The sequence below is a fragment of the Peromyscus maniculatus genome, chromosome 7, assembly GCF_049852395.1.
Source record: "Peromyscus maniculatus bairdii isolate BWxNUB_F1_BW_parent chromosome 7, HU_Pman_BW_mat_3.1, whole genome shotgun sequence".
Classification (NCBI taxonomy): Eukaryota; Metazoa; Chordata; class Mammalia; order Rodentia; family Cricetidae; genus Peromyscus; species Peromyscus maniculatus.
This window is the reverse complement of record NC_134858.1, coordinates 35,963,498-35,978,762: the sequence shown is the minus strand read 5'-3', so window position 1 is coordinate 35,978,762 and position 15,265 is coordinate 35,963,498. Positions and strand designations below refer to the sequence as shown.

General features: G+C 36.0%; 1 protein-coding gene across 1 annotated transcript; it reads right to left on the bottom strand.

The window, feature by feature from the left end:
- Positions 1-8,476: 8,476 nt before the first annotated feature.
- On the bottom strand, positions 8,477-9,409 carry LOC121831084 (olfactory receptor 8B8-like). The gene has a single exon (XM_042282107.2). It carries the CDS (start codon positions 9,407-9,409, stop codon positions 8,477-8,479), a length of 933 nt encoding a protein of 310 aa, XP_042138041.1.
- Between the last annotated feature and the right edge of the window lie 5,856 nt (positions 9,410-15,265).

Sequence of the window (15,265 nt, the reverse complement as noted above, 5' to 3'; positions counted from 1 at the left end):
CCCAGCTCTGCCCAGAAAGAAGTTATCTCATAAGGGGACATTGACAATAAGGGGAAAATAGCACATAAGGAGTATATGATCTGTATCAGCTACTATTTTATCAGAAAGGTAAGCAAAAGGTGAATGAGATTGGGGATGTTGCTTTATTTTTTCTTATATATGGTAGGAGGCAAATGAAAGTGTCAACAGATAAGATCTTTTGGCTAGAGAGATGGCTTGATAGTAAAGAGCACATATTGCTGTTACAGATGATCCAAGTTAGGTTCTCTTACCTTCATCAACTGGTTAACAACTGCCTGTAACACTAGTTACAAGAGATGTGACACTCCTTCTGGCCTACATGTATGTAGTGCACATAAACATAAAAAGGCATGAACATACACATATTTCTTTTTGAAAAAAATATCTGTGCTAATGATCCTTTCTAGAAATCCAACAACTTGAAACCAAAAGGTATTAAATATTAAGGAGAAAGAGTGAGGAAGGGTTGCTAAAAGTTCTGACCTTTAAAATAAAAGAAGAAAAATCCATGGTACAGTGTGCCTATGGGAAATATAACAATGACCCAGTGTAAGAACTTTTAATAATCCCAGAATAATCTATTTCCAATCTGTTTGAATTGAGATAGAGTTTTAATAAAAAAATTAAAATGAGCTCACATACTCTGATTCATGAATTTCTGGGGGCATGGGGAGAAATGAAGTAAGTCTTAGTATCATGGGGGTGGAGAAGTTGACAAATAAAAGTCCTTGAGACAAAGGCTTTATACCTTATGCCAATGTAAGGGAAACTAACATCTGACATTGTTGTCTCAGAAACAATTAAGGATACTGGGTTATCCTGAGCTGAATTTCCCATGAGTATCAGAGTCCATAGACAGTGGAGGAATTTTAGGCACTACAGATGGAACTTGGCATCTGAGAGGTTGTATTGACTTATAATCTCTCGGGATAGTTCAGGGACTGTGTGATTAAGAAAGTAATAAGCTGAGAAGAGATCTAAAGACTATTATGGACCTTTAGTAGATTTGATGAGTCATGTGGCAGAATGTTATTTTAATGAGCTATAAAGGATGTGGTAGAGCTGAATGATTTAAAGCAGCATGTCAATTGGGTTCCTAAGGTGTAACCATTCTGTTAGAAACTGAGAAATTGGAGGGGTGGGTAGTAGAAGATGGGGTCTGTAAGAGTTATTTGAATGCAATTATGGAAAGATTTTGATTGATCCAGAATTTCTGGTGTAAAAATTACTGGAAAGTAAAATGTAGAAATAGTAAGTCAAGTAAGTTGGAAGGATTTAAAAATCTTAACAGCAGTTTACCACAGGATGATAGAAAGAATGAAATATGGGGATGTACAGGTGGTACCCACTGTATGCCATCCTACAGAGGAAACAGTTCTGAGGGGCTAAATACAAGCACAACTATTCCTGTAATGAAGTTCCATGGTGATATATTGTGTCCCTCAAAATATTGTATACCCTAATAAAGCTTATCTGAGGATCATAGGAAGAAGCCAGCAGCTATATTAAACATAGAAATCAGGCAATAATAGCAAATGCCTTTTATCCTAGCATTTGGGAGGCAGAGGTTCATCCAGATCTCTGTGAGTTCAAGGTCACAATGGGGAACAGAGCCAGGCATGGTGACACATGCCTTTAATGCCAGCACTAACCATAAAGGTCTGGAAGTCTGTACAGACAAATTGAAAGTGACAGAGCTGGGCAGAAAGATGAAGTGATGTAGCTGGGTGGAGAGAGGAAATGAGATGGCAGAACAGAAAGGCATATAGGCATGGGTATACAGGAAGTAAGTCTCTTTGGAGACTGAGGTGTAGGTAAGGTGAGGTTAGCTGTGGCTTTTCCTACTCCTCTGATCTCTCAGGTTTTAAGCCTAATCTGGCTCTGGGGTTTTTGTTAATAGGACCGGTTAGCAACTCGTGTTACAAAGTTACCAATGTTGCATCTGAAAAAGGACCATATGCAGAGATGAAGGCCCCACAGTGAGTTGTGGTTTTTTTTTTAATCCTCTATTGCTGTGCAAAATACTTGAACTTCAGTGGACACCTAGTGTACCTTAATTCATGATGTCCTCAAAAGTACTAGGATGAATAGGTAGCAGTAGACGGATATAATACCACAGCAGGTGAAAAACTTAAGTTTCCACACTGAGAACAGTTACACTCAAGAGAGCTACACTACAAATTTCTCACATGTAGGAGAACCTTAGGAGGCTGGGGAACATACTCTACATTACACCTGAAAGTGTGAACTCTGATGATGGGGAAGATGGAAAATTGCCTACCCTAGGGAAAGTTGTGCATATGAAGCAGTGTACATGGCTTGGGAGCCATGATAGAATTGTAAAAAAAAACATCAAAAATTGGAAGTTTAGAAATTATTTGACAGTTCAAAGCATTTTCTATGTTTCAATATGGTTTGTGGAAAAGCCAGCTGAGCCATAGAAATATTTTAGATGCCAGGAAATTAAATAAGACAATATGCCTCCTCCACCCTTATAACAGTACACACAAAATAGAGAGAGTACCTTTGAAAGGAAAGGTGATGTAAGTTATGGGAGATATTTTATTGGCATTGGACCTTGGTAATATTCTCTCTAATACTTTCTTAGATCCTGACTACCAAGAACAACATTTATTCACTTGGCACTGGACCATCAGAGTATCCATACAGAGTTACCTATACAGTCCCATTCTTTGGTGTGGAATGATGTCTTCAGTATTACTCTGCTAACATGCCTACCCAGTACAAAAAGATTTTGTTGCAGAGATTATATAAATGCTAACCTTTGAATACTTTACATTTTAGAAAAGCATCTAAAAACATACAAGTTCATGTAAAGGAATGAGAATGGGGAAAGAATTCTAATAAATGAGAAAAGCAAGACATAGCTTTGAAATTTGGGGGAGTATTATAGTCAAATAAGACACATCATGATGGGGATTTAGAAAATCCTTCCAGCAGCTAGAGAGCCTGCATTGGATCAACCTAGGCCCTCTGCATGTGGGTGGCAGTTGTGTAGCTTGGTCTGTTTTGGGGCTCCCTAGCAGGGATCTATCCCTGGCACATGAGTTGGTTTTGTTTTGGAATCTGTTCCCTGTGGTTGATGCCTCCCTCAGCTTTGATGCATGGGGGAAGAGCTTGGTCCTGCTTCAAGTTGTTATGTCATGCTTTGTTGACTTTCATGGGAGGCCTTACCCTTTCTGAGGAGTGGATTTGGGGGAGAGAGGAAGGAGGTGGGATGAGGGAATGGGAGGAGATGAGGGAGAGAAACTGTGGTTGGTATGTAAAATAAATTTAAATAATTAAAAAAAAGAAAATTCTACAGCAGCTGGTACATGCAAATGTGAACAAGTTGCATGTGTTCTTGGAGATCCTAGGATGTATGCAAATTTTCATACTCCACTTTACATCAGTTGCACTTCCTTTCAGTCTTAGTTAGGTTTTCTATTGCCATGCTGAAACATCATGATCAAAAACCATGTGAGGAGGAAAGATTTTATATATTCTTAAAACTCTCGTCATATCTCATCAATGAAGAAAGTCTGAGCAGGAACTCAAGGCAGGAACCTAGAGGCAGAGACTGAAGTATCATGAAGGGAGGACACCTACTGGCTTGTTCAGCCTGCTTTCTTATGCAACACATATAGTTCTATAGGAGTGTGATATATGGATGGCACTAATAATGACAGCAAATTGAAATTAGTATCTAAAGTGATATAAAAGAAGACTGATATCATGTTCCTGAATACAAGAGAGTGAAATAATAACTGGTGGACTGAGCTAAACAGCAGAATGAATATTAATATTTCAAGAGACTTGGCCCATAACAATCTGTATTCTGAGTTGGTTGTATTAAAAGGCCTGATTTTATGAATGGCCCTTCTGAGAAAGGAGAACTAGCAAGTGCTCATCAGGAACTATGGGAACAACAGATGTGGAAGGAAATACATAATAGAATTCAACAGAAATCAGAATGCCTGATACTTTTCCATATAGTAATCCACAAACCACTGAGTGTTCCTAGGAGTCAAGAAACAAAATTCTCTTGTCAAAATATAGGTCATTTGACCTCATGTAACATTGTAGGATGATCACTGATTTAACAGAAAGTCTGCTATCAGGGGAGCCAGCCGTGGTATTGTCTGAACGCTCTCCTGTTTTGAGGTTTCTTCATCCTAACTAATTAGTCCACTACATTTAAATTCCATTTCACTCAAGTTTTCAGCACAGGGTCGTGGGTCTCCACACTGATGTTTGACATAATTAGTCAACCAGATTCTCACTTTTGGGAAGATAGAAATTGCAATGATCTAAGTTGCATATTCTCTATGCAATCAAAATATATTGCTTAATCAACAGAAATGTCACAATATTGGAGACAAAAAACCAATATTAGTGTCATGATGACTAAGACAATTTTATGTCATCTTTTAGACATTATTTCAACATTGCAGTCTTTAGAGAAATTTTAGATAAAAGATCTTGGAATTTGTTCCATGTATAACGCATCTTTACTATACTCCATTGTGAAAATTGGCATATTATCTTTCAGAGTGCCTGCATATGTTAGTGACATATAGGATACTTCTAGAAGTTGCTAACACATTAACTGTTACAAGGTAATAAAATATTATAACATTTTGTCTATATTGTTTGTGAATATATGTTTAAATATGCAAATGAGTAAATAAATCAATATTTTTATGTGATAAATGACAAATACCTTCTGCAAAGCCCAGAGACTCCAATAGTGAAGAAAAGATACGTCTACCTGAATGTACTTTCACAGGAAAAAAAGCAGGACCACAGAAAACATAATTAATGTTATGAAACAATTACATAAAATCATAGAAGTTGATGTTTATATGTGTATAGTGTTGTGTTTGTAGTGTTGCACAAGAATTCTGGTAAAGAGGAGTAAAGAAAAAGGGCTCAAAAATGGATAGGGGTAATATAGGGAAATATAAAACACAAAACTCACAACTGTGTCTACTTCTTCAATTTTCCAGCGGGGTTCATAGGGCCTTTGTAGCACTAGCCATGAGCAGCAATAGCAGGTTACTAAGGGAAGTCAGTGAATGAAATCCATAGATTCATCATGGAATTCCCTTTGCTGTCTTTATATTAGAAGATAATTTTTTAATTATAGACCTAAAATTCAAAGCTGTCCCAGTAGAGTAGAAATACCCATCTCCTAATACACTGACAAAGGTGGATTCTATGGTTTCCAGGTCTAACACTCAGTGGTGACAACTTCAGTACAATTATATTGTTCTCTCATATTTTCCATACTGCTGTTCACATACAACCAACAGCAAACATATACTCATCATTTTTTAAAACAAGGCTATGAAGTGCTTATAAAAACTAATACCTCCTTTGAAAAATCTAATACATGAAATGATGTTGACTATTGAGTCAGCTAAGCTTTTTTTCCCCAAATGTTTCTCCCTGAAAAGGTTTGTAAACTGTATTTATACTTCTAAAGTTAAGTTTACAAACAAGATTAAAATTTGATAGACTCCAACAAGATTATAGAATTTCAAACAAGATTATATAATTTGATAGACTCTAAATAGGAAACATAGGATTGTGATGGTCTTTGAATGATACATTAGTGACCTATTTAAAACTAATTTGTGTAATACTAAAATAAATATCTAAGTAATATTGAAATCTATCGTGAGTGAACACATCCCTGCATTGTCTACAAAGGCTCTCAAAAGACAGAAATATTTTGTTACTGAAATTGATTTTTATTCAATAAACAAAACAATTTTCCAACAGCTATTGTACATTATAAAAAAGAATAATATATTCCCCCTGGTTCAGTTCTTTTACACAAGTAAAAATCATTGAGTAAAACCAAGAATGTTGATGGTAAAACATTTGTTTGGGAAATAAGTGATCAAACCAAGTGTTAAACCTCACTCTGCATCCAAAACCAATCAAGAGACAGAAAATCAGCTAAGTTCAATTTCTAATACCTAAATATTTAATGGATAGTAGATAAACAAGTGTATATAGTATTACAATTATCTTAGGGAATATTTTAACTGTGATGTGTGTATTAGATGAGCAGTCTTCAGTTCAGTCATTTTTTTGGCCTGCTTTCTCTGAAGAAAGCAAAATCTACTATTCTCTCCTGAGAAACAAAACACCACAGTTTGAAACACATATTTACCAAATACAACTTTCAAATGCTTGTTGCCCTCAAATCAAGGAGTATTTTATTGCTTTATATTGCATATGAGAATTGCACATGAGAACAAGAAAAGCAGGGTTAATTTAGTTCTATCTAGTTTTTCTGACCCTCTGGACTTTTTCCTTAGCAAGTAGCATATACCAACATCATATCTAATGAATCCTACTGTATTTTTATAACTTAGCACATATATGCTATGTATTGACCATTCTCACTCTCAACACTCCTATCACCCTAAAACACGTTTGTTACATATAATTTTACTATATTAAAGCTAAAACCTTCTTAACTTTCTCATATCCATGTCAATTTACTTTGCCTGGTGGCCAACAAATATTGACCAAGGACATCACTGTGATTATCAGGTTAGGGTTAACCATTAAAGCCTGGTGGGCTAAACAGTATGAATGCAATTAAAGGCAGCAATCCCTCTTGTTCCAGAATCATCAGTAGCCAATAGTTGAGAGTAATAGTAAGTTCTGTGAACTCTTTTCTGTCCTTGACTCATTTTCTGGTCTTGTGTGGGCCCATTGAAGATGAAGCAGTGGCTGGAGTACATCATTATGTAGCACTTTACCCTATCTGCTGATACACACATAGTTCCTGCCCCCTCTCCTTCAATGCTCCTGAGCCTTCAAAGGGGGATAGACATTTCTTATTTAGGTCCAGGCCAATAATCATTGACTATTCTCTGTACCCTATACTACCATGAGTCTCTATTTTATCATTACCCATTGTAAGAAGTGGCTTCTCTGATTAAAGCTGCAAGCTGGTTTTGTTTGTATTTATAAGCATGAGTATTTAGGAGGCAGTCTGCTATGTCAGGTTAGTTAGTTAACTATCAAAATTATGTGCTATGCACAGACCTAACACTTCCCCAGACTGCAGTTGTCAGTCAGGCTTACAGTATTAGACACTGTGAGATATTCATCACCACCAAGACAGTCAAGACAAAGTCTGCCACAAAAGAATCTTAAGAACTTCCATTTTTGCATTATTTTATTCACAAATTCCTTCTGCTTAATGCAGTAACAATTATAACTCACTATGAAAACTCCTTAAGTTTTTCTGTCTTCTTCATTCCATGCAAAAGGATCCATATTTTCTGTTTTTTTTCCTGAAAATGCTGTTGATGTATATTCATCAGGACAGTAAGTTCTAGCAAGGATTTATGAACAGTGGAAGGTAATGACAATTGTAAAGCTCTGGAGATCAAAAAAATGATAACAAATTCCTGTAGAATTTTCATTAATCCTCCTTCATCCTAAGATCCTTTATTTACTTTTTATGCTTTGAACTGTGCCCTATTTGTTTGGCATTCTTCTCAAACCATATTCTTTTAACAACAAGACCTGTAAAATATTTAAGATTTTTTCAAATGAAGTCAGTTCTGAAACCCGATGACTGCCACCTACACTGCCACAACAGTCATGCTATTTACCAATAGAAAGAACCATCAAAAAGTCCTCTTGAAGAAACACTGATGCAACAGAATTCCTCTACTGGATTTCTATACCATGCAGAAAAAGTAAAATGTTTTGATACATCAATTTTGTGAAATAAAATGAACAAAGTAATGTAGACAGAACGTATGATAGAATGGATGCAAGACTTGAAAATCAGAATATAATGTATTATTCCGGAATCTTTATTCTCAGAACTGTGTGCCATATAAATTATTAAAATAACTAAACTTAAGAATCATCATAATATAATAAATATATATTGCTGATCTCTAAAACATACTATTGTCTTTAAATACAAAGTATTAGACATCTGACAAAAATGTTTAATTCATATTATTTACTTCTGCAACATGAGTTGTATTTAATTTAACAATAATGCAGAAATGGGCTCATCTATTAAACATTGGTATTTTAAAGTGGAGGATAGAAGACATGATATCATGCTCATATTTTATTTTGAGTGTCAAATGATACCTGTATGCTAAAAGGAATCCAGGCCACCCTAGTATTGTATTAAACAATAACTGGAATTATTCACTATTTTCAAGAATACTGTCTATCACAAAAAATGAAAAGGTAAAATAAACTCTGCCCAATTATTAAAAGAAGAGAAATGGTTAAAGGAGATATTCTACCCATGGTAAAGAAAAAAAAGCTACTATAAAATAAAAATAAGAGACTTCCAATTTCTCTCTCCATAGTTAAAAAAATCTGATATGAAAGATTATAACAATAAAATGCATAAATTCTCTGTGGTATAACTATAAACAAAAAGAAATTCTGATTATAAGATTTTCTTGTTCAGAGTGTTTCTCAAGGCAGCTTTAACATCTTTGTTCCTCAAGCTATAAATTAATGGATTCATCATGGGAATTACAGTGGTATAAATAATTGAAGATATTTTTCCATTATTTGTTGGTCCAACTGAGTTGGGCTTGAGATACATAAATGCACCAGATCCAAAGAACAGAGAGACAGCAATTATGTGGGAACTGCAAGTGCTGAAGGCTTTTGACCTGCCTTCAGTGGACTTCATTTGGAATATGCTAGAGATGATGAAGCCGTAAGAAATAAAGATGATCACAGTGGGCACAATGATGTCTTTTCCTGCTACAATGAAAATCTCTATCTTATTAATATAGGTACTGGTACAGGAGAGCTGCATCAAAGGGAGGACATCACAGAAATAGTGGTCGATGGTGTTCCCATCACAGAAGGTCAGTCTCAAGACACAACCAGTGTGGATTATGGCACCAGAAAACCCCATGAAGTATGAAGCAAGCATAAGATAGGAACACACCTTGGGAGACATGACAATATTATACAAGAGTGGATTGCAAATGGCCACATAGCGATCATAGGCCATTGATGTCAGGACATAACACTCAGAAATGACACAAAAACAAAATAAGTAGAACTGGGTCATGCATCCCACATAGGAGATAAAATTTTTCTTTAGCATGAAGTTCATTAGCATTTTTGGTGTAATTACAGAAGAGTAACAAAAGTCTACAAAGGATAAGTTAAATAGGAAAAAATACATAGGGGTGTGAAGGTGAGAATTCAGCACAATGAGAATAATTAAAGCCATGTTCCCCAATGCTGTTATCATGTACATTACTAGAAAGAGCAGGAATAGGGGTATTTGGAGGTCAGGCTGGTCTGTTAACCCCAAGAGAATGAATTCAGTAACCACAGAGTCATTTGCCACAGCCATTTTTTAAAAATAAGACATCCTGTGAAACAAAATTAAATGGTGCTTTGAGAGGATCATGGAAGACTTACCACAGCTGTTTTACAGAACTAAGAGCAGGACTGTCAAATCCTATGATGACTTCAATAGAAGTCAGGGGGAAAGGGAGATGGTGGGTGCTTATAACAGCATTGCTCTAATCTCATCTCACTATTTCTTTTTGTTTCATCTCTTTCCCAATACAAACAAAAGCTCTAATGAGCTGTTTTCACAATACATCCAGACTGAACTCTGGTGAGTTAGGGCTATGAACTCTGTTTCGGATGTAAAACAAAAGAACCAGAGTCTAGGAATGGTGAGGATTCGGCTACCATCACATTAGATTCCAAGTGAGAACTGTACATGCAAAGTGAAGTTGCTAATTAAATATCACAACACAGGTATCTACTGACTTTGAAAAAGACTGCTTGTTGTCCAAGATATCCATGTCGAAACATCTCTTGAGTTTTAGGACTTTGCCAAATGAGAAGGAAATGGCAAAACTCTGGTCCTGGGACTGTGTATCAGTGTGTATCACTATAACAAAACATATTTGGGGACATATTACATGAAATGCACTCTATGTGCAATCTCATTTATATTCACACAAAGAGAGAGTATGAAGCTGGCTGCTAGAATGCAGGAAGTGCAAATTAGATGATTTAGGTCAAAATGAAATAAAGTTCAATTATATAGCATGATTAATTTCTAGACTTTCCATGTATTAATGAAAATTAGCTAGCCATGTTACATTATATATTCAAATTTCCTAACATGATGCAACATAAAATAGTGTTCTCATGCAAAAGATTCCCAGTATCAAAGGAAGCAAGTGCCATTTAGCTTCATTTTAAAGTTATTTCACAACAAATCAAAGGAGCATATACCAATTAACCACATTGAAAAGTTATTTCCCAGTGAATTGAAAACAATAAATTATACATATATACATATTTATATACCTTCAAAGATAATATAGATATAATTACACACACACACACATATATATATATATATATATATATATATATATATATATATATATCTCAAGTTGTAAAGATCAAAAAAGTAATATGGCTGTTTACAAAGCTTATCTATTCCTTATCATTGTTATTTACTGCTGAGGTCCTTGATGGACAGTTTTGGGCTCTGCTAGATTGGTTATTTTTATTCAAAGAGCTTGTGTCACAACAAATGCTCTAATTCTCCAAACTTGCTCATAGTTTTTAAAGGTAACCCTTAATCCACTAAAGTATCAGAAGAAAATGAACATGTTGTCTATTATCATACCCACTGAGAAAACAGACACTTCAAATGAGTTTAGTAAAATAATGCACTTGGCTACATGCAAAGTAGAAGCTTACTCAATATCTTCCCAGGATCAGACAGCTGATGTAAAGAGGTAATGAGCTGATAGCACTTTCATACTGTGTTCTGATGGGTAATTCACATGTTGGGAATTTGAGTGGTGCACATATTTCTCTATGGGGATTTACATACTCTGTGCTTGAGCCATTTCTGAACCCTCATCTTCCAATCACTTCCATCTCTTCAGGGACATCTATTATTGTTTTGGTTCTTTCAGTCATTGTTCACAGTCTCTAGTGATAATGGTACATACATGCCCCTAACCATTTGATGCAAAATATATCAATTAATATATTAACACAGTTCAGGTATTATCTCTTGCAACATTTCTCTCAAATCATATATTTTTTTAATCATGTTCCTCTGGGAGTGAATCCATGCTAGGCAAGTACTCTACCAGCAAACTAATTTTCTCAGCCCTCATAATCACTGAAATACGTTGTATATTTTTTAAAGTTTTACACTTTCCATAAATTCCTGCTTGAATGCCCCTTTTACTCTCCTTAAACACAACACATTAATGATTGGGTCTGCAATTTCTGTACCCGCTGTAGAGCAGAGTGAGGACTAAAACTTAAAAGGTCTGTATTTTATTCCTCTCTCATACACTTCTTTACTATGATAGTTTAGAGAGGTTATTTAGCATCTCCATGCTTCAGGTGTTACTTTGAAAAACAGGAATTGTCAATTTAGCATATCTTCTTTTGGAATGGTGTAGTGATTTAGAAAAACAATGGGGAAGTGATCAAATAATGCCCTGCCTATGGGAAATGGTGAATATCGTCTCTGAGTACATGTAAAGATGGATCTATAAAAAGGCTCTGTGCATATTAATTCATTATTATTTGGTAATATCCTAAATTGAGAGACTTAAAATACAATGCAAAAACTGGGTTACCAACACCCCAGAGATTACTGGCTTGATGAGAGTGTGTTTAAAATATGTACACAGTAGCTTCATGTTGGAAATATCTATAAATATTAAAACCCAGTGATGGGTGTTGCACTGGCATTAGTTATACAAGTGAGACTCGTTTTGAAACATACCTGCAACATCTAAATTGTAGAAGGAAAATATCTGAAAAAAGTCATCCTATGTGTTACCTTTATGTATTTATTATTCACAAAGTCTGTTGTGCAAGTCAGAACCTTATATTAGTATATTAATATTGCGTATGGTTTACATGTGGAATCCACGTTCTGCAATGTTCAGTATGTTGAGCAAAACATATTAAATATTCTGTCAAGCCAGTATCAGATTCTCCTATTTCCAGTATTCAGGAGACTAAGGCCCGAAGATCATGATTTATGGGCCAGTTTATCTTGCCTGTCTACTATATCTTTGCCCTTTCTCAATTTCATAGTTTCCTTTTTCCTTGGTAATTGTTGCAAGCAGAAATATATGTCTATACAAATATACTCCTAAATAAAATCTGGTTAGTATGTATAATATTATTTTATAAGTATATTTTTAGGGCTGATCATTCGATAGTGGATAACTAATTTGAGTGCTCTCCTTTGAAGGAAACTATTTCTTCCACTTTTGGTATTCTTTTTTTTTTTTTTTTTTTTTTTTTAGTAAATTTATTTTACAACATCATTCAGTTCAACATAATAGCCACAGATTCCCCTGTTCTCCCACTCTCGCCCCCCTCCCCCCTCCACCCCACCTCCCATTCCCACCTCCTCCAGATCAAGGTCTCCTCCGAGGACCGGGATCGACCTGGTAGACTCAGTCCAGCCAGGTCCAGTCCCCCCCTCCCAGACCGAGCCAAGCGTCCCTGCATAGGTCCCAGGATTCAAACAGCCAACTCATGCAACGAGCCCAGGACCCAGCACCAACACACAGCTGCCTCCCAAACAGATCAAGCCAAATGACTGTCTCACCCATTCAGGGGGCCTGATCCAGTTGGGGGCCCCTCAGCCTTTGGTTCATAGATCCTGTGCTTCCATTCATTTGGTTATTTGTCCCTGTGCTTTATCCAACCTTGGCTTCAACAATTCTCACTCATATAAACCCTCTTCTTTCTCACTAATTAGACTCCCAGTGCTCCACCAGGGGCCCAGCCGTGGATGTCTGCATCCAGATTCCTCAGACCTTCCTTGGATGGGGTTTATGGCACAACTATCAGGGTGTCTGGCCATCCCATCATCAGAGTAAGTCAGTTCCTGCCGTCTCTCGACCATTGCCAGCAGTCTTTTGTGGGGGTATCTTTGTGGATCTCCATGGGCCTCCCTAGCTCTCTGCTTCCTCCCCTCCTCATGTGGTCTTCATTTACCATGGTCTCCTATTCCTTGTTCTCCCTCTCTTTTCTTGATCCAGCTCGCTTTCCCTCGACCGTCGCCCTTCATTGTTCCCACTCATGACCAGGCTGTTCATGTAGATCTCATCCATTTCTCCGTGTCTTTTTTGGTGTCCCGTTTTCCAGGTAGCCTCACTGGTGATGTGAGTAGCAGTCCAGTCATCCTTTTAGTTACCTGCCTTGTGGACTTTTCCCCATTTATTTTACACTTTAAGAATTTATCTATCTTGTGTAGAATGTAACTAAATATATCATGGTATAAAAATTAATGTGTATATCTTTGTCTTAGTGTGTCTACATTGGTGGTAAACAAGATATAACTAGAAGTTGTTAGGCATGTAAATAATATGAAATACTAAAACAGTATAATTTTTTGTCTATGTTGTACATAGATAGATGTCATTTTAAATCTGTTTAAATATGTAAATGAGTGAATGAATCAATATATACTTCCTCATGCCATAATGAATAAATTCCTCCTTCACAGTCCAGCAACTCAAAGCGTAAGAAGCTCCCTATAGCTGAAAGTGTTTGTATAGTTAAGAGGAAGGACCAAAGCACATATGATTATGCTATGTATTCATTGAATAAAAAGAGGATTTGAAGTCAGTGCATGTATGCCTGGTCTGTCTACAGCATAACATGGGAATTCAGATAACTATAAATGAGTTAATCTAAGACCAAGGGTTGAGAAAATTAAAAATATAGTACTGAACACACTGAAATGCCTATTCTGACTTCATCAGCCTTCCTGTAGAGTGTATACCTCATGGCCATTGCAGTCAATACTGGTTCTGAGTAGCAGTAGCAGCTTACTTATGGAAGCGATCAACTTAAAATTTACTCTATTCAACTAGGTAAATTCAGTGTTTTACCAGGAAATTTCCTTTGCTATCTTTTTATAGGATACCTACTTTTTATTACAGTCTTAAAATCTAATTATGGAGAGAGGAAAAGGACATGGGAACAGATAAGATATGTGATTATATTGTAATCTCAAAAGTTAAAAGAAACATTTTAAAAAGACCATTTTGTTTTAAAATGACAAGACTAGGAAATGGCTGTAAAATCTATGACTTGGGTGAGTGCTTTTCAAAAAATACAAATACATGAATAAAGACTAATTTTTGTGCTAAATGAAGTCAATTTCTTCTTTTCAAACTTTTCTCTGTTTGATATTTATAAAGTAAATTTTTACTTTTAAAGATTAATTTTATAAAGAAACTGAAAATAGGAAACAAAATTATACAAGGACTTGATTTCTGAAAAAGCAACCAACTTTTTTGTATTTTTAGGGCATTTTGCACTTTGTATTTTCAAAGGAGAGTTACAATCCTGCTGGTAACTGAATATCAATGAAAGCCATCAAGAGTTGCCCCTGAGATTAGTGTTGCAAGGGTCTCAATGAATATTATTATACCTCTTATTTTCTTATTAAAATGTACTCTATTCAACTAAGTAAACGATTTTACTAAAAGCTAGCACATATGGAGGCAAAAATGAAAAAAAAAAAAACTGCTTCAAGGCAACTATTTCGTAAGTGTACTAAACTTCAAAGAGCAGACACTTCAGTTGATCTTAGCTAAAAGGTCAAGAAACTATAACTTAAGTATTACTGTAACTCCTCTAATAAAAACCAAGCATACAGCAAGAGCCACTCAATGGTAGCAAGTCACTACTGATGTACATCTTAAAACAAGCCATACTTGATATTTGAACCAGGCAATTGAGACAACAAATGACTTAGGATCAATTTTATAAAACTAAACAAATATTCAATGGAGACTAAAAATAATTGAAAACAGTACATGCTGCTACAACTATAATAGGAAAGACTTGTTATGAAATGATAACAGATGAGTATTTCTTAGTTCACTTATGTTGTGTCTACACACACACCCAGACCCTCCACCAAAAGGGTAAGTCCTCACATGGGGGGGGACAGCAAAGCCTGGAACACTCAATTGAGGCAGGACCAAACTCCTCCCCCCTGTATCAAGGATGTGCAAGGTGACCAACCAACCATAGGTAATGGGATTCAGATAGCCATCTCATGCACCATGGATAGATCCTGATCACACTGCCAGATCCAGCTATGCAACTGTCTCCCATATGCAGAGGGTCTAGTCTGGTCCTATGCAGGTTCCACAGCTGTTGGTTTAAAGTTCAT

What these genes read in the sequence shown, in the direction of transcription:
- LOC121831084 (XM_042282107.2), bottom strand. Translation starts at nt 9,409, where the DNA reads ATGGCTGTGGCAAATGACTCTGTGGTTACTGAATTCATTCTCTTGGGG.